Here is a 23,017-nt window from a genome sequence, read left to right on the forward strand (position 1 = left end):
AGATACCCTTCAAGAACGGGAGACCACATGAAAATAAGTTAAAAGTTAAATTAATAATACATATAACTGTTTTTTTAGTTATATTTCATGTATTGTTTTTCTTTTTCATACTTACTAATTTATAAACATCCACTCTACTTTTAGTAATTAGGCAAAGTTATTGGCCTATCCTCTCGATGCTTATGTGACATGGACTCTCATCATTTGGTGCATAGAGATTAATTTTTTGATTGAAAGAACCACGCCACATAAGCATTAAGAAAAGAAAAAATGGTGAAGACTCACAATCTCACTTCTACGCTCTTTGACGTAGCATTTAAAACTATTGAATAAAAAAATATAATAGTAATAGTGATTCATCACAAATTTAATATTAATTGTAAAAACTCATTGGTGGGGGGGGGGCGATGTGACATTACAGCTCTCATCATGTTGCAGAAGTGCCATGACTAGACAAGGATGTTTACAGGTTACAGCATGAGCGCCAGCAGTTTTCTTTTCCTTGATTTGTTGGATGTCATGAGAATGTTTGAGGATGATTGACTGGACAAGGATGTTACAGCACAAGCGTGCTGGGGATAGCAATTGGGCTTTTTTTATCAAAATATCTTGTAATTTGTTTGGACTTGCCACTCCAAACAAAATGGAATTTCAACTAAAATATCATGCAACTTTAGCGATATATATAAAACGAGAATGCTCATGAATGTCTTATTTGACAAATATCTTCAAAATCACTAATTCAGATAAGCATGTAGATACAGAAAACATTTGGCACTAACAATCACTCACTTCTCCACTTCCTGTCATGGTATTTAAAAACCAACATTGAAATTGTGATTGATAACTATTAAATTTTGATTCAATAGTAGTTTTAAGGGGATAAGATACAAACACATGAAGCTCTTAAGTAGATATGAAGAAATAGGAGATATTGGTGTTTGTATAGATAACAAAGTTGAAACATTATGTATACTGGAATGAGCTGATACAAGTTGAATACTCATTATTTTGAAGTCACATCATGCAATGCCTCACATGATAGTGAAGTCCATTCAAACAAAAAACTGAAACCTACACATTTTTATCCTAGTATTTGGAACCAACTCCATAGCAAGCACAAAAAAATTGCAGTGCCATCAAACAGCTGCAAATGTCTGAAGGTATTTAGTTGTGAGATGCTACCAATGCCATGTGCTCTATAAGGTCCAATACTCGGTTGCTGTTGAGAAAACCAACAAATATAATGAAAGTTATTAGCAAATGTGTTTGCATTTTCCTTTGTCGTGTGTGTGTTGGAGGCTGAGGAAGAGAGAGAAGCATGTACCTGTATCCCCACTCGTTGTCATACCATGACACAAGCTTCATGAAGGAGGTACTGAGCCCAATTCCTGCTTTTGCGTCAAATATACTTGACCTGGAATGAAACAAATCCATCCAAACTTAGTTATGAAACCCAACAAAGCAAACCGTTTGTAATTATGAATCTCAAGATTATCTTGACTGCAAAGCAAATTGGGAATTTGTGAAGGGGGAATGCTAGGCACAATAGTAGAAATATTAGAGATCTACCTTGAGTCACCAACAAAATCATTGGAAACAACATCCTCATCTTCGTATCCAAGAATGCCTCTCAATGGCCCCTCTGAGGCATACCTTTATTCAAAAATTCAAGGAACTAAGTCATTGACATATCAAGTCGAATCGTGACAACCCAGCCCCAAAACCAGTGATAAGAATACACAAGCTTGCTAAAACAAAAAAAATAGAAGACATACTTAACGGCTGCCTTAACATCTTCATAGGAAGCACTCTTCTCAAGTCGACAAGTTAAGTCCACTACAGAAACATTAGGTGTTGGGACACGGAAGGCCATTCCAGTAAGCTTTCCATTAAGCTCTGGAAGAACTTTTCCAACAGCCTGCAGTCCCAAAAACATAAAATTATCATTACACTCACCACCAAAGCAAACACTTGTATCAGAAGCAATTGTCGTCCATTATATATTTCTACGGATACCATCATACCTTTGCAGCACCAGTTGAACTAGGAATAATATTTTGTCCAGCTCCACGGCCACCTCTCCAATCCTTCATTGAAGGACCATCCACAGTTTTTTGAGTTGCTGAACATAGAAAACCATAAATTTGTTGCCAAACTCAGGAAACATGAGAGAGAGAGAGAGAGAGAAAGAGAGAGAGAGAGACCTGTAGTTGCATGCACAGTTGTCATTAAACCCTCAAGAATACCAAATTCCTCATGAACCACCTGCAAAATATAAGCACAAAAATTTACATAATTCAAGAGAATATGAAGCTTATAGTGCAGGAAGAAAAGTAAATGATGGAGCACTGACCAAGGTTATGTCATATTTGAAAAGAGAAAAAGAAAAATTATAAATTAGGCAATTCAACTTAACCTTTTACTAAACTTAACCATTGAGCACAAAAGAATCATAAAAAAAATAAAATAAATAGAATTTAATAAGCTTTAAGGACGCACTCAGACCTTTGCCAAAGGAGCAAGACAATTGGTAGTGCAGCTTGCATTAGAAACAATATCCATGTTCGTTTTGTATGTTTTCTCATTTACTCCTACCACAAACATAGGTGCATCAGCTGATGGAGCTGATATTACTACTTTCTTGGCACCACCCTGCAGATCAAAGTCAAGAAATGGCAACTTAAGGTGTGTTGTGAGCGATTTCCAACCAAAAGAAACCTATGGCGGGAGGGAGGGAGGGGGGAAAGAGAGAGAGAGAGAGATGATACAGCAGAATTGACTACTACACTAACCTTCTTATGCGCTGAAGCTTTATCAATTGTTGTGAACACCCCGGAGGACTCAACAACAAACTCGACCCCAACATCACCCCAAGGAATCTCCGCTGGGTCCCTGAGAACAAATTATCATAGCACCTAGTCCCTTAGTAAATAGAACTTTAGATGTTCCTCGCAATTATACTGAAGGCAGGAATATGTCATCAATCAACCTAGATGCTTGTGGAAAACCTAGCAACAGACATTTCAATACAAAACATGAGGATAAGATGTTAAGGCCAATACCTTTTGCTTACAACTTTAATCTGCTTCCCATTAATTTCCAAAGTAGACTCGTCCAAGACCTTGATGGTTCCCTTGAAAATTCCATGAGTAGAATCATACTTCAACATGTAAGCCTACATAAGATGAAAAGTGAGTTACAACCATAATTTCATACCTCGAGGCACTCAAACAACTAATCAGATCGCTTATCCTATTGAAAAAGAGAAGCTACAACTAAACAGTCCAACTCCCACACCCTATAATGGAATAAGAAAAGGAAAAAAGCAAATACGAGCCAATCAAATGCACACTCATAAATTAAACCATATATCAAAACAGACTTGATGTTCAAGCCCCCATGCATTAGTACATCAATAATGATAAAATATTTCCACATAATGAATGAGTTATTTGAGCTCAAAAAAATATCTTAAATTAATCACTAACAGCTCAAAATTGTTAAGCGACCAAAGTGAATAGTTAGGGTGACAACACGGGTGTCTCATATATATGTATGCAATACCGGCACATGGAAGGCCTGGGAAAAGATAAAAATGTAGTTAAAGGCTTTGTTACATGTAGACCACTGATGGACCAAAACCTGATTCCGTATGAAATGGCCTATTGAATACAATAGTGCAATATTGTGCAATCAAAATATCAAATCAACCCCATTCACAATAAATCCAAACGCACTGCTGTACATAGCATGTAACTGGCAGATCACTGTTTACTCAAGCATATAATCATGTAATCAACAACAACAGAGAATAGCGAGAAGTAACAAAAGCATCTAGTTAAACCATTGCCATATAATGAATAACTAGTGGCGGAAATACAATATTAAACTGGATCCTACAACAATGGACAAATGTTCATCATCTGAGAGATCTTCAAAGTTGTGATTTACAAGTAAGAGAAAGTAGATGTACATACCATGTACTTGGCGTCAATAAAAGGGTCATTGACTGCCACCACGTCAATATCATCCCTGGAGGATGCAATTCGTAATACCAACCTTCCAATCCGACCAAAACCTGTAAAAGATGACCATCATGGATATGTTCTCATTTGTTGGAAGAATTAAATAACTTCTGTATGCCATACGAATTTTACATTTTTTTGTAGATAAGCAAAGAAGCCACCTAGCTCATGCATTGATATTTCAAATGGTACATCTTAAAATCGATAGCCATTTTTCTACCAGCGACAAAAGACAAGGAATGACATAAACAATCACTGAGCAAAGAATAATTGAGAACAGTCACTTCCAATATGCAAGTTCATACATCATATTAAAAAAACATATGAAGTTATCCCTTCACTCAACTCCAAGGTCTTGTCCACTCTGTTTTGGCCAGTTGGTCCATGCTCTTTCGTCATAAAAAATAAATTCATAGAAACTAAAATTGTAAACCATACAAACTGCGTCAATTGAGTTACTATTTCAGACATGTTTTGTGCACTTGTGTGCTATTAAAATTTATGATCTTCAACAATTCTTTGGAGGTACTAGTCGTAACAAAATTTGCATAATCACTTCTATAAATTAAAGGATGGAATGGCTCACCTAAGATGACTTGCTTTGTTAAAAGAAGACAATCTGAAGCACGTGCCTAAATAAATCCAAATACCTAGTAGGTCCATATAATCAAACCAAAAGTGCCAACTATAATGCAGGACGTCTGGCATTACAAAGGAATTCTCTGGTCCAATCCTCTAATTCAATCAAATATGTTGAAACATTTTGTATGAGTCCTTTCAGCAGCGGGGAAAACAGCAAGCAAGGTATTGAATTTGAGCTCAAATATATGGTCTGAATTCACACAGTATTACTTGAGAGAAGTAATCACCACAATCCAACTCCACTTCCATCCAAAAGCATCACAGAATCTCTAATACATATTTTTTACTGCCATGACTAACTCAACCCCAAACCAAAACCAAGCCTTCCATATTCAAAGAAAAAAACAGAGCATTGAACCCTAGCTAAGTAATTTATCACATTGGATATACAAACAAACAAAGTTTGAGTTGTGATCAGACAAATCTTCAATGGCTGTTATTGTCCACTGAACTTTCTAAACTACTTCATAATAAACCCATAGTCCAACACTTTTTTTTATCGGTAAGTTACACACACCCGGTGGGACTCGAACCCAGAATCTCACCCTCTACCTTGCCACAAAGGGACTAACAATGACACAAGAAGTACAGAATTTCTTGGTAAATCCCCAAGCATTCATTTAAACTCACTAAAAACTTCTTCTTCTTTTTTTATAATAAGCAATTGGTCCTAAGCAGAAGAGAAGATTCAAACTAGTGACATCTGCTTCATAAGACATGGTCACAGCTGATTGAGCTATCCCTTGGGATTATACTTATTAGAACCATAAAAGCAAAAAAAAAATTACTCATGATACACAACTATCTACACTACAACACAAATAGAATTACCTACAGCTTAAAATACATGTAATCATCAAGTCAATTATCAATATAAAATTTCAATTAACAGATGGCCCTACGACTGCAAATATCGGTTATATTTATGCTTTAACGTAAAATATTATCAACATGAATAATCAATGCCAAAACAAAAAGTCCATTTGCGGAAAAAAGAAAAAAAGAAAAAGAGCACAACAACCTGCAAAGCAATTGTATTTCTAAGAACAAGCAAAACAAAGCACAACTGTATTCATAAGAAAACACACCGTTGATTCCAACCTTCGTCTTCCCACCAGTCCGTGATTCTAAACAAAACACACAAACAGAAAATGAGCACCAAAGAAAGCAGAAACCGTCTAACATATCACTAAGAACTGAAAAATGTGTAATTAGCATTTTCGTACTTGAAACCGTAGGAGGTATTTCTGTAGCGATGGCCTTAACGGGCTGGATGCTCCTCACAGTACATTTCCTGACAATCAATTCAATACCTCCAGTGTCAATCACAAGAAGAGAACATGAAAGTCGAATATATATACGCGTATATATGCATATTTACATAAATATATAAAACTAGAATTTAATGGATTACTCAACTGCAAGGAAGATGAGCCGCTGGTAACAGATGTACCAAAAATGCTTGATTGAGGCTTCCAAGAGTTGAGGTTGCGATTGGCACCGACGCGTGTCACCTGAAAATATTAACAGAAATTTCGATGGTCATCAATCAAAGCTGATAGCTCGAAAACTATATATATATATATATATATTAGAGTGTTTGATTATTTTCGTAAGAAGATGAATGATTCAGTGTCGAGTTGAAGAAATCAAGCTACCTTACTAAAAAAAAAAACAAAAAATCAAGCTCCGATCGATATAGAGGCATGTAATGAAAAAATTTTAATCATACATGTATCAAACGGTTACAAAATTATAGAAATTTTGCTTTTTTCGGTTTTGAGTAATGAAGTGCAAACAAAATTTTGATTTCCTTCATTTTGTAACATTTTCTCGGCAATATATATATATTAGAGTGTTTGATTATTTTCGTAAGAAGATGAATGATTCATAGTCGAGTTGAAGAAATCAAGCTATCTTACAAAAACAAAAAAAAATCAAGCTCTGATCGATATAGAGGCATGTAATGAAAAAATTTTAATCATACTTGTATCAAACAGTTACAAAATTATAGAAATTTTGCTTTTTTCGGTTTTGAGTAATGAAGTGCAAACAAAATTTTGATTTCCTTCATTTTGTAACATTTTCTCGGCAACCAAACGCCTAAAAAAAAATCAAAGGAGAGCACAACCAAACCAAATGAAAGAAAAAAAAAAACCGAAACGGAAGAAAACAAAAAAGCGAATCGAAGGGAAAAGCACATTCAAGTTCGTGGAAATGGCTGTGGAGGAGCGTGTTCAGAGCTTAATACGACCTTGGAGAAACGATCGGACGGCTCGGCGCGAGAGGCCTCGAGCAGAGGAGCCGTAACCGTAGATCTGAGGAGAGAAGAGGAGGCCATTGAAGGTGAAAAGGAGAAAGTTACTGTGCACAAACAAAGCCTCTCTCACTCTTTGGAATGAGAAGAACCAAAACCCTAACGAAGAGAAGCGCAGCCAGAGAGGTTCTTTTATGCGTGGCTTTCGAGAGTATGCGCAGGCCAATGAAGAAAAATACGTGTGATTTTTTTTTTTTTTCAAAATTTTAAAATGCGAAAAATCGAGCGGACCGTCTTATGCGAACGCAAAGCTCTCTCTCTCTCTCTCTCTCGCTTTCTTCTCTGTTACTCTCTCTCTCTCTCTCTTCTGAGAAGAATAAAAAAACTCAAGGTTGGTGGCATATTCGAGGCCTTATCCTCTGCTTTCATCGCAGAGGATTGAAGAACTCTTCACCGCTGATAAAGTGGGCCCCGAAGAGGGACCGTTGTGATGTGTGTGGTTTGCGAATTGCGATGGGATTGGTAGCAGGAGATATTAGTCTTTGAATGTGTTCAAATTGCGTAGGTGAGTCTGTCGTGACGTGCTGAGATCCGAACCGAACGGGACGTGAAAGCCATCGGAAGCCACGTCAGAGAGACAAGCCTGGGCCTTGTCTTGGGCTTTTTCCCATTTTTAGATTTGAACCGGGTCCTACCAGTCGGTGAGGTTCCGTTTCTGATTTGGGTACAGTTCACCTACTTCTCGGGTTTTTCGAAGGAAAATGTATTTAGTTAGAGCATTCCCAACAGTTTCCCAGTTATATTCTCTAAGTTTAGGGAACTAAACTACTTTTTGCTTCCCTATCTACAAACACTCCACAATAGCTTCTCTTTACCGTTTCCTATATTAATTAAATATTATTTTTTACTTTTCTTCATTTTTTTTTATTCTTTATTTTTATACTTTTTTAATGATTCTCTTTTAACTAAACCAACCAACAACTATTTTGTCAATTTCATTATATGATTGTCTTTTTGTTTTCCTTTTTTTTTAATTTATTTTTTTTGTAATGAACCAACGGCCATCTTTTTTAATGAACCAACAGCTATCTTTTTTTTCTTTTTTCTTTTTTTGTAATGGCAATGTTTCACTGTTTTGTAGCACAGCAGTGTTTCACTCTTTTAACTGTTGGCATGGCATGGAATGACATTGCAGTGATTTTTATGGCAGTTTTCACTGTTTTGTAGCTGATTTTGGACAGTTGGCTGGCAGGTTTTTATAGCCAACGGTCCAAAATGTATCACTGCCATACATTAGTCCGTTGGCAGTGATACAGGTTTTTTTTTTTGGCAGTGTTTCACAGGTTTTTTTTTTTTGCTGGCAGTTTAAATTTTTTTTCTTTTTTTCAACGGCTACGACCTCAAATGTGTATATATATATATATATATCTTATTATATATAACCAAACGCACTACGCTCGCCGGAAAAGGACTGGTTTAGCTTTGCCCAGGCGCTGCCCACTCCACGACGACGGTGGCTCAACCACCGTTCTTCAATCTCTCTCTCTCGGCTTGAACAGAACGCTCACCATTCTCTCTCAATCTCGAACTTTCTCTCTTTTCGGTCTCCTCTCTACCTTGTGTAGAACAAATGAAAGTTGAGAGGTTGAAGAAGATGGAATTTTCGCAGAGAGAGGTTGTATTGAGCGAGATGGGTGGCGTGTTGGACAGGAAAGAGAAAGAGCTTGCGCACGTTGAGACTTGTGCTGACAGGAGAGAGAAAGATTTTTTTTTCAATTTAATAAGTCTTTGGATCGCTACAGTGGAACCCAATACATTGGGTTCCACTGTAGCATCTGATGGTTTAAGGAACCATATAGGGAATCCGCTATGGGACGTTTTTTGCGATTTTTTGGACATATTCCCTAAACATAGGGAACATACCCCCTTATAGGGAGTCTGCTGAGAATGCTCTTAGTTACGAGAATTGCTTCAGTCTATTATGGTGTTTATCTCAGTAAATTTTTATTGTGTTGGCACACTCTATTTATTACTATTTTTTTTTTTATTATTTAATGGTAGATAAAGCATGCCAACTCATCAAAAATATATACGTGAACCTCATAATACAAAGAAGTGTTTCTCATTAATTATTCATCTTATTAGAGCATTTACAATGGATGAACTAAATTTTTATGCAAAATAACTCCTTAAACCTCACTTTATCGAGTTTTGTTAATGAATTTTTAAAGGCCCCCCACATCCGATTAACAATATTTTTATCTATATCATTTAAATATTATGTTTTTACTCTTTATTGGGAAAAAGTAGGAAAAGTTTTGGAAAAAAAGAAAAAACAGATGAGAGAAACAATAAAAAAAATAAAATTGCTCCCTTAAAAAGTGCTGCTACATTTAGCTTTTTTTTTTTTTTTTTTTGGTTTGGCTCTTCCAATCAAATATCCATTTTGCATTTTGCATTTTTGTTTTGTTAATATAATGTAGGGTTTTTTACAAATCTAATTAGCAATTTTAGATAAAATTAACATTTGGCTCTTCCATTGTAAATGCTCTTATGATTTTATTGATTTTTCAGTGTCTAACTTTATCATCTGATTAACTAAAAAGTATTTTTAATTAGTGGGTTTAATCAATTTTTAAGATTCAATCCAAACGGATTGCAATCTCTTAGAATTTCCTTTAAATTTGAGATTCTCAAATTCATGAATCTTAACTATTCATTTCATCTAAGTGTCTAAAATAAACCAAATTTCAACATTTAATGAGAAAACATAGCTTATTAAATTCATTGAGGTAGCTTCCTCATTAAATTTCATTATTAAATACTGAAACATAACTTATTTTATACGTTTAGATGAAATGAACGACTAAAATTTATAAATTTGATATGAGAATTCTAAGGGATCTCAATCCCATCCAAGCTAAACAAGTTTACTGCTATTTGTTTGCCACCGTTTGGGAGTGCGTTTTTAAAAAAATAATTTGCGTTTTTAAACCAAATCGCAATTTTGAAGTGTTTGGGATTGTGATTTTAAAAACGCAAATTTTTAAATTGTGAAAAAATCCGCGATTTCTATAAGCTGGGAGGTGTTTATTTAAAAAAGTGCGAATTTAAACCAAAATCACGATTTTGCTTAAAACAATATTTGGCGCAATATTTACCTATTTGGCCTTGAAACCGCAATTATATGCTAATGTTATCCAAACACTCATCATAAAATGTTAAGATTTCAATTTTTTGTTTTTTATTTTTTAAAATTGTTTGAGATTTAAATTTGATTGAAACTTAATAATACCAATTATTGGATTTGGCTTAGATTATGTAATGCATCATGTGTAGGAGGTGATGTGATTTCACTTGGGTTAATAAATAAGGGTGCCAATCTTTTTCATGCCAGCTATGCAAAACCAAGAAATGACTAAGCAAATTGATGACATTCAAAATGGAAAAGGAAAATATATAATATATATTGACGAAGACAAATTAGCAACCTAAACTTTTATAATTTATAGTTAAAAGAGGGTCAATTACCTTTTCAAAGTATCCAAAGGTCAATTGGTATTTAAAACCATTATTACTTGATAATGGGGCTAAATTATAATAAATTAACCAAACTAGCTTTAGCTAAATCCGAACATTATATAGAATTTAAAATTATTTGAAGTCATTAAAAAAAAAAAAACAATTTTAGCCAATAAAAATATCGAGCATTCTTTGAACATATGAGGAATACAATGAGTATCACGGGCACCTTAGATCGAACTTCTGTAGAGGCTGTGGGAGCTTTTTATGCGGCAAGTTTATGTCAAGAGATAGGTATCCAAGACATATTCTAGAGGGTGACACACTACTTGTGGTGAAGGCGGTGTTAAATACAGAGGTCAATTGGACTCGTTTTGGTCATATAGTGGCTGATACACACTGGGTTCTGAAATATCTATGTAGATGGCAATGTTGTTATGTAAGTAGAGATGCCAATATTGCCGCCCATAAGCTTGCCAACGTGGCAAAACATAATTTCATAGATAAGGTTTGGATAGAGAAATCTCCTGAATGTATCTGTGATATTATTTTGATAGAGCAATTTGCTCTATTTTTTTATTGATCTATAAATATACAATTTCCTTTTTTTTTTTAAGAAAAAAGTCAACAACATATATCACTATTTAATTGTGGTCTTAAATAAGTCACACATTTTTTGTTGTTAAAAGGAGCCAGGCTTCTGGTTTGATGCATTGAGAGGTTCAACTAAAATTTGAAAGTTACTTGATTGTGAATCAAATTAATTATGAATGCAACAAGAAATATTTAGTTAAATCCAATTATTAAGATTATCTCCTCTATTTAGATTTTGAGACACAATTGGATTTCACTATTTTATCACTTGATATTTACTAAAATATATGATTTTTTTTTTTTTTTGCATTGCTTCCCTCAGTATATAGTTATGATGGACTAATTATAGAAGTCTCTCTTGAATCTCTTCAAGAATGATGTGACTATTAAAATCACAATTTGATCAAAATTTAATGATAATTAATCACAAGTTCAGTCGTAATTTTAATAGCTACATCATTTTTAGAGAGATTCAAGAGAAACACAAAAGGAACTTGTAGCATTAGTCGTCATTGTGATGTGATCTTACTTTTGAATCATGCTACTTTTCTATTAGATCACTTGTTTTTTAGTATTTTACTTATATAATATCAAAGGAAATTGGGTTCACCATTCACCAAATCTGTTTAATTAATAGATGAATTTTTATTATTAGTATATTTGTCCCTTTCGATTCCATTTTTGAACTCTGGAACTCCCCTTTATTAGTTTATTTACAGTTCTTTCTCTTTGTTTGTACTTCCCTCCCTTTCCCTGCTCCCTTGTATTGGTCAGAGAACAAAAAAAAAAAGTCAGGAAACATTATTGAATCCTTTGCCCATGTCAACATTTCAGTAATTTTCACTATTAAATTATACTCAAATTGCACGGCCCCTTGATAAACCTGGAGTCTTTTTATTTTCGAAAGCAGACAATTTAGAATAGAGCAGAAGAGAGGTATTAAATTATCTATAAATATGGGAAGTTAATCATGTTAAACGACATTTTAATGGTGCAGTCCATTGACTTACGAAACAAACGTTATTTTTTAGCCTGAAACAAAGTCTTATTGAGGAAATTCTCGAGCGTTGTGCTTAATGTTGTTTTGTTATCTATAATATCGCTCAATTCCTTAAAAAAAAAAAGAAAAAAAAAAGCAGCAGAAGTTAGTCTTCTTTATCAAGATGCATTATAAAACTTTATTTTACAGCTTTTAATTCAAATTCGACACATCATGCTAAAACACTAAATATAATAGAAATTAAAATACCGTATTTTTAGTTCAAATCAATCTCAATGACTTTTTCATTCATTATAACCCACCACCAAATAGGGCTAAAATATTAGACAGTTATTAACCGTCCTAATTGCTAATCACCTAACCGCTTTTGAAAGATGTTAAAAAAATGGCTAACCGCATATAATATATAATAATATATAAAAATATATCTATATATACATGGAACGACATCATTTTAGTGTTTAAATATATAAAAAAATATATAAAATTTTAGAAACGATGCCTTATGTAGTAAGGTATTAATGTAGAAACAACGTCATTTTTTTAAAAAAAAAACAAATCCTCCACCTACCTCCAAATTCATGACACCAGAGTCTCTAACTCTAGTGGTTTTGTCGGTAGCTTCGTCAATGAATATTTTGTTTATGAGACATTTTGTAAAAAAAATAAAACTTATTTAGTGCAAAAAGTTATATTATTTTTTTAATATTTTAAGCTTAAGTGTCTGTTTTCTATTCGTTATTTAAACCGAATTCCAGCCCGTTTAAATCCTCGTGAAACTATTTTTCCTCATATATAAAATTCATAAGCTTTTAATATATAATTGAGATTTAAAACAAAAAGAAGTTGGAAAATTGAAGAACCGCACGTAGGTGAACCGCATCCAAGTAAAGTGATGATTAGTTGGTCGGGTGGTCCGAAGAGGTGGCGGTCAATTCTAGAATTATAGAATATATATAAAGTGGGCCGCAGCGTAAAGCCAACGCGTGGGAATTTGAAGGGTTTGGAGGGCGTTGTTTCCCACGTGGACTGGTTTGGTTGGAGGGGAGTCGTTGGGTAGCTGGGAATTTGCACGTGGGACTTGCTAATCTACCCTTTCTTCCTAGTTTCCTTGCTTCCATGTAACTACAAAAGCAAATATCAGGCTTTAAATAATTTAGGCATCCATGAGTTGGTGAGTTGGCCTCAATAATGGAGACAGTGACACGAACTCGTCCCCAATAGTTTTATTTATAGGCAGATAATTATAATGATATTAATTCTTTTTAAAAAAGGTTGGTGAACGGTGGTAAAAGTGTAATTTTCTTTTTTTTTTCTTTTTTAGCGAAAATCTTTCAGAATTTGATGATAAAACAGAGATAAAATATAACTAAATGTTAAGAAATTATAAAGTCATAAATTCAATCAGAAAATTCTTACAATTAAATTCTATCTATGACATCATCAGCTTTCGCTAAGTCATGTACAACTTCAGTTATGAAACAGATATACTTCGAACAGACTATTTCTAAAACATGGTAGTCCAAATTCCCAAAACGTATTTTTCTGCCTGTGAAAGATAATCTCCCACACTGATATAATCCTCCTCAGCTCAACTCACGTCCTCGACCCAAAAGTCAGGACAAAAAGAACAAAAATTAAATTAAAGCAAAAAATTAAAATCAACAAAACCTCACTAGAAGCAACAGCGGAAGAGCAAAGTATTGTAGACATCCCCTCACTAGAAGCAACAACGGAAGAACAAGGTATCGTAGACATCTTCGGGAAAACACGACTTGGCACGTGAGATCCACGTGTCAACGCGTGAGAAACACGCTCCGGCATGCACGACTTCATTGGTTAATCGGCGCAAAAGCAATGGAAAGCGGAGAAGCGAGCTGGACAAATAGATTTGAGTATGAAAAACTAGATCTAGATCTAAAACAAAACCACCGAAACAGAGACCGGAAAAAACTATAAGAAAGATACCGAGCACTGTTACTAGAGGGAGGAACTGGGACAAAGAATGGTGAGAGGAGGTCATTCTTCCCTATCTCCTCTGTGTTTTTCCTCTTGTGGTGCTAAAGTGTAATTCTGCAAACAACATTTCAAATAAATGTGAACAATGTTGCATTAGATTAGTTATTTTCTCACTCTTTCTAATTAATTATCAATCATCAACGTGTCATTCTTTTTATGCTTTACTTTATTTTGTTAGCAACCAAAACATTATATATATAAGAACGACAACAAATATAATACAAATTTGAATGTATTTGGAAGATAGAGGAAAGATAGCATCATCAAAAAACTAATTCAACAAGAAGACTAATTCTCCATGGACACAGATTAAGCTCCACAGAGTTCTCCAACAAATTAAAAGCAGCTTCTTTCTTGTCAATTCCTCCCTCTCAAACATGAAGGTAAGCCTCATTACACCTACAATTTAAGCATGCACTTGTGAAACTTGATGTTACTTTTAGTTCTAGCTTGCTGATAACACATTGGAGCCTGCGGAACATACCTTAATTTAAATAATATTCTACGTACTGTTACATCATAAATATATACAAAGTGCATAAAATAAATTACATAAGTATCACAGTTGGCACATAAACAAACATGCTTTAGGAGTCATTACACATTACAAGAAACATAAGCTTAAAGAGTCATATAATACATAACCAAGGATGTAACAACTCTAACCTAGAGTAATTCGTAGGCCAAGCCCAGGTAGACGGGTTTAGAGTTGTGCAGGCCCATTAGTTGAATGGATTATATTAGTTAAATGGATCAAAACGCCCTTAAGGTATAAAATAGATATTTTGATTCAAAGCTTTATCACAAATGACTTGATTGACTTTATCTCAACATCATTAATAATTTTTTTTAAAAGAATAATATATATATATATATATATATATATATATGGAAATGCTTGGTGTTCTTATAGTGTTCTCCCAACTGTGATATGACTTTTAAAATCATCAATAGATTAAAAATCAATAATGATAATCTCAAATTCAACGGTAATTTTAAAAGCCACATTACAGTTAGGAAAATATAGAAGAACACTAGAAGAACATCTAGCATTTCCCATATATATATATATATATATATATAGGGCTGTTAAGAGAGCAAGCCGCTCGTGAGCGAGCTCGGGCTCGGCTCGCATAAGCTCAGTTCGTGTTCGACTCAAATATTAAATGAAGCGTTTCGTGAACACGAATCCTGGCTCGAATATTAAACAAAGCTAGCTCGGCTCGACTTGGCTAAACTCATGAGCAGCTCGTATAAGGCTCGAATTGGTAGTTATTCACATAATTCCTCATATTAATATTAAAAATTGATGATTTTTTTTTTTTTTTTCAAATAGCATCATTTTATTATAAAATGATGCATATCATTTCTCTTCGAAACCAAGTGCTTTGTTGTATTAACTCGAGCTCCATACTTCGCTAGCCAAACTAAGCAAATGCTCATATGCAAGCTGGCTTCTTGAGCTGTTTAAAAGTACTTGAAGTTTAAATTTATAATAAAAAAATAAATTAAAAATTTTAAAAAATTAAATTAAATATAAGAACCGGCTCGTGAACTGGCTCGGCTCGGCTCGATTTATTATGAGCTCGAGTTCGAGTAAAATTTAAACAAGTCAAGCCCAAACAAGTGAAGCTCAGCCAAGTTCAAATACGCCGTCCATATTATTAATTATATATATATATATATATATATATATATATAGATTTAGAGCTTCCTAATGTTAACAACTAGAGAATAACTTATATAGGGAGATTGCACAAAATATGAGTTTTATGCCACCAATCAGAAGGTGACACCTAGGCTAAACTTACCAAATATAAGTTTTAAAAAAAGCCTAACTACGCCAGTTTATATCACATGTGAAATAATAATTAATTTTATTATTATTATTTTTTTAAAAAAAAAAACAAAATTGAAGGGGTGGCTGGCTAGCCACCCCTCCCCCACTTAGGGTGGCCGCGCAGCCACTTCCATGGCTTGGGGGTGGCTCACCGGCCACCCCATAGGCCATGGGGTGGTGGCTAGCCACCCCAGATCCAGATATGAGGTGGCTGGCTGCCTTCCCTAGCGGGCCTAGCCCATGGGGTGGCTCACCGGCCACTCCCATGGCCTATGGGGTGGTCGGCAAGCCACCCCCAGGCCATGGGAGTGGCCGCGCGGCCACCCCTAGGCCTAGGGGTGGCGGCCAACCACCCAAAGTGGGGGAGGGGTGGCTTCAATTCTGTTTTTTTTTTTTAAAGAAAAAAATTAATTTTTTATTTATCTAGAGTATAATCTGGTGTGGTTGAATTTTTGTTTAAGTATAAGTCTAATGAAATTGGCTGATGCGTCAGCTTTTCGTTGGTGGCACAAAATGTAACTTTTGTGCAATAGGTGTACTCAAGTCGCTCTCTAACAACTAACATCTACCTAAGCAAACCTGACAATGCTGACCATTCACTCGACATCTTCCTCCCAACAAATTGTCTACTCTACAGCTTGGCAACCTACTAAATTGTAAAAACGCCAAGATGTTCCACGAATGGAAAAGTAATTACGTAAGTCCACTAGTTTGTAAGTAAACTATCACATAGTTGGTTATGAAATAATCCTTAAGTAGCCGTTTGTAACTTTCTTTGATTATGCATGGATTTTTCACAAAAGATAATATGTGCTATCTCCAATATTATGTCACAAAAAAAAAAAAAAATTGTTGTTTATTTTGAGGTGAGATGGACATAATTCCAATGACTACATCTTGGGTCTCTGAATGTGGCAAAATTGGGTCTAGGACTGCATCCTTACCCTTTACATAAGACAAACCATGCGGCTAGAGTTTTCTTCAAAGGTGTCATTTTAAAAAAAAATTTGTTTGGGCAATTTGAACGTTGGTTTGAATTTTGGAAACTTTAAACATTCTAGGACGATTGTTCGAATCAACTTTAATCGTTTTAAGGTGTTGTGAAATTTTAATGTACTTGTAAGTACGCGAATCGTTTTACAATATAGGGATGCAAGTGCGAGGTTGAACCCACAGAGAATTGTGTTTATAAAAAATAATTATATCTAAACCAACTAAATCTTAACCTTGTTCCAAAAGATTTATGATTTTTGAATAAAAAGAAAACATAAACTAAACAAAGTAAAATTAATTAAAACACAAAGCACTAAGATTTTGGAATCTACACCCACCAAATCATAGCAACATATACTTATGATCATCAATATATCTAAAATTCTCACATAAAACTTTTATGTATGTTCTACTTTGCTTCAAAGAATTAATTAAATCATTCAATGAATCCGTTCTTAGCACAAATTACAAAAGATATCCAATTTCAATTAAATCATCAAATGTATCCATGAAACAAATCACAAAAGATATCCAATTTAAACCAAATCATCAAATGTATCCGTATAACAAAATACAATGAATATCCAATATTTTGGTAAATGAAAACCCAAGCAAATCAATTAATAGAAACTATGGGTAACTTCACTTTAAACCCTTGAATTACTACGCGATTTGAAAAGCCCTTCCAAACTTCAAAACCTCTCAATTTGGACCCTTGAACTTTCAATTGCAGTCAATTTGAACCCTTCTGTCAGATTTAGCCGTTAACTTTCCTGATTACCCATAAAAAGACCAAAATATCCTTCTTCTTTTTTTATTTTTATTTTTTTTAATTTGGAATTAAGGGTAAATTTGGAATTTTATAAAAAAGTCAGGGGTATAAATGTCATTGTCTCACTTTTAACGTTTAAAATCTAACTGAGGGGTCAAATTAATTGCAATTGAAAGTTCAAGGGTTCAAGTTGAGATGTTTTGAAGTTTAAGGGGATTTTTCAAATCGCTTGGTAATTCAGGGGTTTAAAGTAAAGTTGCCCCTTGAAATTATCTCAAATCATGAGAAAAACATGATTGAACTCATATTCAAGAATCATCTTAATAATTGAATTGAAGTAGAACAATTAAAATATCAAAACCCATATATTCGGAAAATATCAACTTACAAGAAAATATGGTTGCTTTTCATCGGTGAGGTTTTATCCTCAACCTTAGTTGAGAAATTAGCTACACATAACTAAGAAAATAAACTCTAAAAACTAAGGAAAAACTAAGCTACAAGGAGTGCTGGTGTGAAAATTTCGTCCTTTGTCTCCGGTCTACTCTTCTTGAACCTTAAGGGTCTATTTATAGGGTATAAAACAAACCCAAAAAGCCCTAGGAATCTTAGAAAAATCATACTTCAATCTCCTGGTCAATTAGAAAGCTTAATGGAGCTAAGCATTGCACAACCTACAAAAAAAAAAAAAAATGCATATCTTGCTGTAGTTGTTTCATCAGATAGAGATTCCTACAAATTTTGAGGTACTAAACTATTTGTCTTGAGATTAAATTGAAGCTTCATGATTGTATGGTAACGATCGTTCAAATCCAACTTCGAACGTTCTCAAGAAACGATTGTTTGAATCCAACTTTGAATGTTTGAATGTCACATGTTTTTAAATTAATAAAAATAAAAGGAATCATGTTTTTAATTTTTTTTAAAGACATTTCATTTATTTCTAATATTAAAACGTGCAAGAGATCATATAATAAGTTACCCGTCATTGCCCTATTTTATTTTTATAAAAATATCGGTGTTAACTATGTGTGGCATTACATAATCATTCCCCTTTAGTTACCATGTGTTTTCGTCGGGTTTGTCGACATTACTCTCAGTCATACATTTTAATATATGATTTTGAAGTGGGGTGTTATAAAATTAAAATAAGAAAATAATTTTTAGAGTGGAAATGAACTTTTTCAAGTCTAATGAAAAAAAATAATAATAATAAGAAAAAAAAAATGAAAACTTCACTTAACTCCATGAATTATTACTATTTTTGCAATGTCCCCGTAAAATTTAATTTCTCTCAATTTAGTGTATTCATCTTTTAATTGTTTTCAATGTCATTCATCTATTAGGATTTTCTATTAACTCCTAACTGAAGGGCGTTAAAATTTCTAAAATACTCCCATTTGTTTTACGAAAAAAAAAAATTGCAAAGTTTAAGGCATTAGTCCGAATTTAACGGTATTTGCAAAAATAACCATGCCTCAATCTTTGCAAAAAATTTAAATACTTTTACTATAAAAAAGGGTGGTATTTTGGAATTTTGTTGGGATTTGATGAAAAATCTTAACAGACATTGAAAAAAATTAAAAGTTCGATACACAAAATTGAGAAGTTTTGAACTTTAAAAATGACATTGCAAAATAGATGATAATTTAGGGGTAAGCGAATTTCCCCAAATTAATTGAACCATGTCACATGTTCCCTAACAATAATATGTCTGGATTGTTTGCAATTTCATTGAACATACAATTGGGAGAGGATTCTTACAAGATTCATCTACTCAAATGGGTATAATCAAACATGAAAAGTGTTAGAGAGCCAAATAAATGAACACAGAAAAATTTTCAAACCGACGTGGCAATGGTTTTTAAATTAAAAAAATGTAATTATTTCTCCCTTGTTTGTCACTCACGGTCTGTCACGTCAGTTTGAAAATTTTGCTAAGTTCATTTGTTTGGCTCCCTAACACTTCTCATCAAACATATGGGTTGTAAGTATATAGAGTCCTTTGTCAATTTCCAGCCTAGATTGCAAACTATTGAAACCTATTGGAAATCCCACCTTTTAAGGTTCTTTACTTTTACTAAAAAGAGAAATTATATTATACGGAGAATCCTAAATTTTCCAGGGAATCATATGAATCATTCTCAAAATTTTGGTCAACCGAAGTGACTAATGAACAACCAATTCCCCTCAATTCTCAAAATATAAACAAAGCACAACCACCTTTTTACATCTAAACAACTGTACGTGTTCATGGAATCCAATACTATATACAGCACCCCCCCTACACCTAATTATTACAAAAAAAAAAAAAAACATGTAAAAACTACAAAGGTTTCTTTCTTTTATACATTTTGCTCTTTAGGTATATAGAGCTTGCCTGTTGGGTGGCATGGCGTGCTTCAGCACCTGTCTCTGGCGATATTCTTTGTTGTTTGACGATGGCTCTTTGACATCATCTGAGAATCGGACCTTCTTTTTGGCTTGAGATTTCCCAGATCCTATAATAAATAACAAACATAATAAGTACATCAAATTCTACAAAGTTATAATTAAATAATAATAATAATAATAATAATACCGTTCAATTTGTTCTTGGCGTGGGCGTAGAAGGTGGTACCCAATTCAGATTCAACTTTCTTCATGAAATCGGAGAGAAGTCGCTTATGGGCTTGATGAACAAGTAGAAGTACGCTTCCCGAGACAGCAAAAACTGCAATGAATCCGACTCCCACAGAGCCCCCCATTTCTGGCTTCGTTGGATCAGATATCCATGGAAAGAAGAAGAAGAAGAAGATGATGATGGTGATGGAAATGGAAATGGTGTAAATATATTGTGTTGAAAATGGGCATGAAATGGAATGGACAATGGAGGGTCAACACAAGGAAGGAAGGAAGGATGGTTTCCGTTGAATACCATCAACCCCACATGGCATTGACTAAATATGTTGAGAAAGCTTTTAAATAATATCTCCACGAAAACAACCTTAAAATTTCCAGTTTCTTCTGCTTTTTGATGGTTTTTGAAAACTCTGAAAAATATAAAGACGGCTCAACTTCTATATATATATATATATATATATCCACTAGCTGCAGTTGAATTTAATCAATTTATGGGAAACTTCTGTAATCTCCCTCCTTCTGCCGTTAAATATTTTCAGTACAATTTTTATCTTACTAATTTAAGTGATGGATGGAGATTAATTAGTATTATTATCGTTAATTTGCAGCGGTTAATTAATTATTCACACTATCTTTATCAAGGGAACACCCACCCTACAAGGAATTCAGCAATTAATGTAATCACAAATCAATTGAGGCCCTTTCACCTCCTCTTAATTTATATTGTTCAGAAAAAAATAAAAAATTGGAGATTCTCTCTCTCTCTCTAAACATGGGGATGGATGGTGGAACTTAATGGTCAAAGGGAGATTCCCTTGGGAAGGGTTAGAGAGGGGAGCCTATTTGCTTGTTGGGTGGTGCCATGGTCAGGCTTGGTGGGCGTGGGGAGGATTGGCTTTTTAACTTTGTATAAAGGCCAAATGAGTATTTTTTTTTGAACAATAAATACAAGAGAGTTTTTATAAGGCTTTCTTTATCGAGTAGGTGGGAGGTGAGCCTCGTAAAGCCTCACTCACATTTTCTACTTAAATTGATAGCAATTTGAATAACAAACTTACTTGGGATCTACATGGTAATACAAATAAGGCAATTGCAGATAGAGAAATGCTACACTTTTTAAAATAAATTTTTAAAATTTGCTTCCTCCCCCAAATGATGTATCACAATGCCATGAGATGGTAACATATTTTTCACGATAATAGATTACATAAGATTGTGACATGTCATTTTTTGAGCAAATTTTGAAAAACAAATTCAGTTGTGTGCTCAAGCTCCTCTTTTAAAGTGATGTCCAAGGCATGAAACTGTCAAGTCAAAATTCGAATTCAAAACATCGACTCTGATACTATATCAAATTATTATTTATTGGGTAAAGTCCACATACCCCCCTCAAACTACCACTCAATTGACAATGTCCCCCCTAAACTTTCAATTGTGACAATGTCCCCCCCAAAGTACCAAAACATTGTCAATGTCCCCCACAAGACTAGCCATAGGACAAAAATGCCCCTATAAATTTCTCAATAAGACAAAAATACCCCTATAAAGTCAAAAAAAAAATTGATTTTTTAAAAAACAAAAAATTTTAATTGAAAGATAATATTTAAAAAAAAAAAAAATTTAAACAAAATTTTTTATTTTTTTTTTTAAACGGAAATTTTTATTCTTAAAAAAAAAAACTAATTTTTTTATTTAGTTTTAAAAAACAAAAAATTTCATTTTATTAAACGAAAATTTTATTTTTTTAAACGTAAATTTTTATTTAAATAAAATTATAAAACAAAAATTAAAAAAAAAAAAAAAAAAAAAACGAAAATTTTCAATTTTTATAAAAAAAAAAATCGAAATTTTTTTAATTTTTTTCTTATAAAATTGATTTTTTTTTTAAAAAAAAATTGGCCATTGGGTTTTTTCTTTTCTTTTTTGTTAGTTTTAGGTTTTTTCTAGAAGTTTTAGTTTTTTTTTTTCTTTTTTTTTTTTTTACTAAGGGTAATTTCGTCATTAGGGGGGAATATTGACAATTTTTGGTAGTTTAGGGGGGACATTGTCACAATTGAAAGTTTGGGGGGAACATTGTCAATTGAGTGGTAATTCGAGGGGGTTAAGTGGATTTTCCCCTAAATTTTACAAATTTAATGGTATATGCTAATATAAAGTGAATATGTTGTTAGTTAAAGCAAATAACACAAAATTTTAAAGAGAATAAAATCTTGATCCGAGTAAGAGCATAGCTCCCAATTTTTTAGTAGGTGAATGTCAAGTCATAAATAGTAATAGTGCAATCAGATTTTCCTACCAATGGTCTGCACCGTTTCTCTTTAGCGGTTGACTAGCCTTTTAGAATTGAGAATGTCTTTGTGTAAAACCTATATTTTTACGAACATAAATTTCCTCAAAAATTTTCTTCAAGTCTGTTCGGAGGAAATATCCTCCAACTCCGAGAATAACTTTTATAAGGTCTTGATACAAACCAAGACCTTTGTGCCCACCAATAAGAGGTTGACACCTTAGCTGGGAATAAGATAATAAAATGAGAACGAAACACTGGATCATACCAAATTTAAACTCTAAAAAAACTTTTCATCTACTTTTTTCACATTAACCATTTATCATGCTACCGCCACCGCTCATTCGAAAGCTGGAGTTTGCTGCCCTAGATGTCACAAACTCCATCGCACAAAGCTTTGTTAGGTTCATCCCTCTCTGTCTTGATTTCATTAAGCAACAT

The 23,017-nt window shown here is 33.6% G+C and overlaps 2 protein-coding genes across 2 annotated transcripts; both read right to left on the reverse strand.

The window, feature by feature from the left end:
* Positions 1 to 917: 917 nt before the first annotated feature.
* On the reverse strand, positions 918 to 7,245 carry LOC132174911 (glyceraldehyde-3-phosphate dehydrogenase GAPCP2, chloroplastic). Its single transcript, XM_059586661.1, has 14 exons — positions 6,925 to 7,245; positions 6,090 to 6,184; positions 5,897 to 5,964; positions 5,759 to 5,797; positions 3,981 to 4,081; positions 3,066 to 3,178; positions 2,796 to 2,895; positions 2,509 to 2,655; positions 2,208 to 2,268; positions 2,028 to 2,125; positions 1,779 to 1,921; positions 1,573 to 1,656; positions 1,328 to 1,417; positions 918 to 1,222 (listed from the first exon to the last, which is right to left on the reverse strand). Exons 1-14 carry the CDS (start codon positions 7,009 to 7,011, stop codon positions 1,168 to 1,170), a joined length of 1,281 nt encoding a protein of 426 aa, XP_059442644.1. The 5' UTR covers positions 7,012 to 7,245; the 3' UTR covers positions 918 to 1,167.
* A 12,783-nt stretch (positions 7,246 to 20,028) lies between these two features.
* Positions 20,029 to 20,435, reverse strand: LOC132173378 (uncharacterized). The gene is made up of 2 exons (XM_059584867.1): positions 20,249 to 20,435; positions 20,029 to 20,168 (listed from the first exon to the last, which is right to left on the reverse strand). The coding sequence occupies exons 1-2, from the start codon at positions 20,412 to 20,414 to the stop codon at positions 20,029 to 20,031; spliced, it is 306 nt and encodes a 101-aa protein (XP_059440850.1). The 5' UTR covers positions 20,415 to 20,435.
* Positions 20,436 to 23,017: the final 2,582 nt, after the last annotated feature.

This window comes from Corylus avellana, chromosome ca3 (assembly GCF_901000735.1).
Source record: "Corylus avellana chromosome ca3, CavTom2PMs-1.0".
NCBI lineage: Eukaryota > Viridiplantae > Streptophyta > Magnoliopsida > Fagales > Betulaceae > Corylus > Corylus avellana.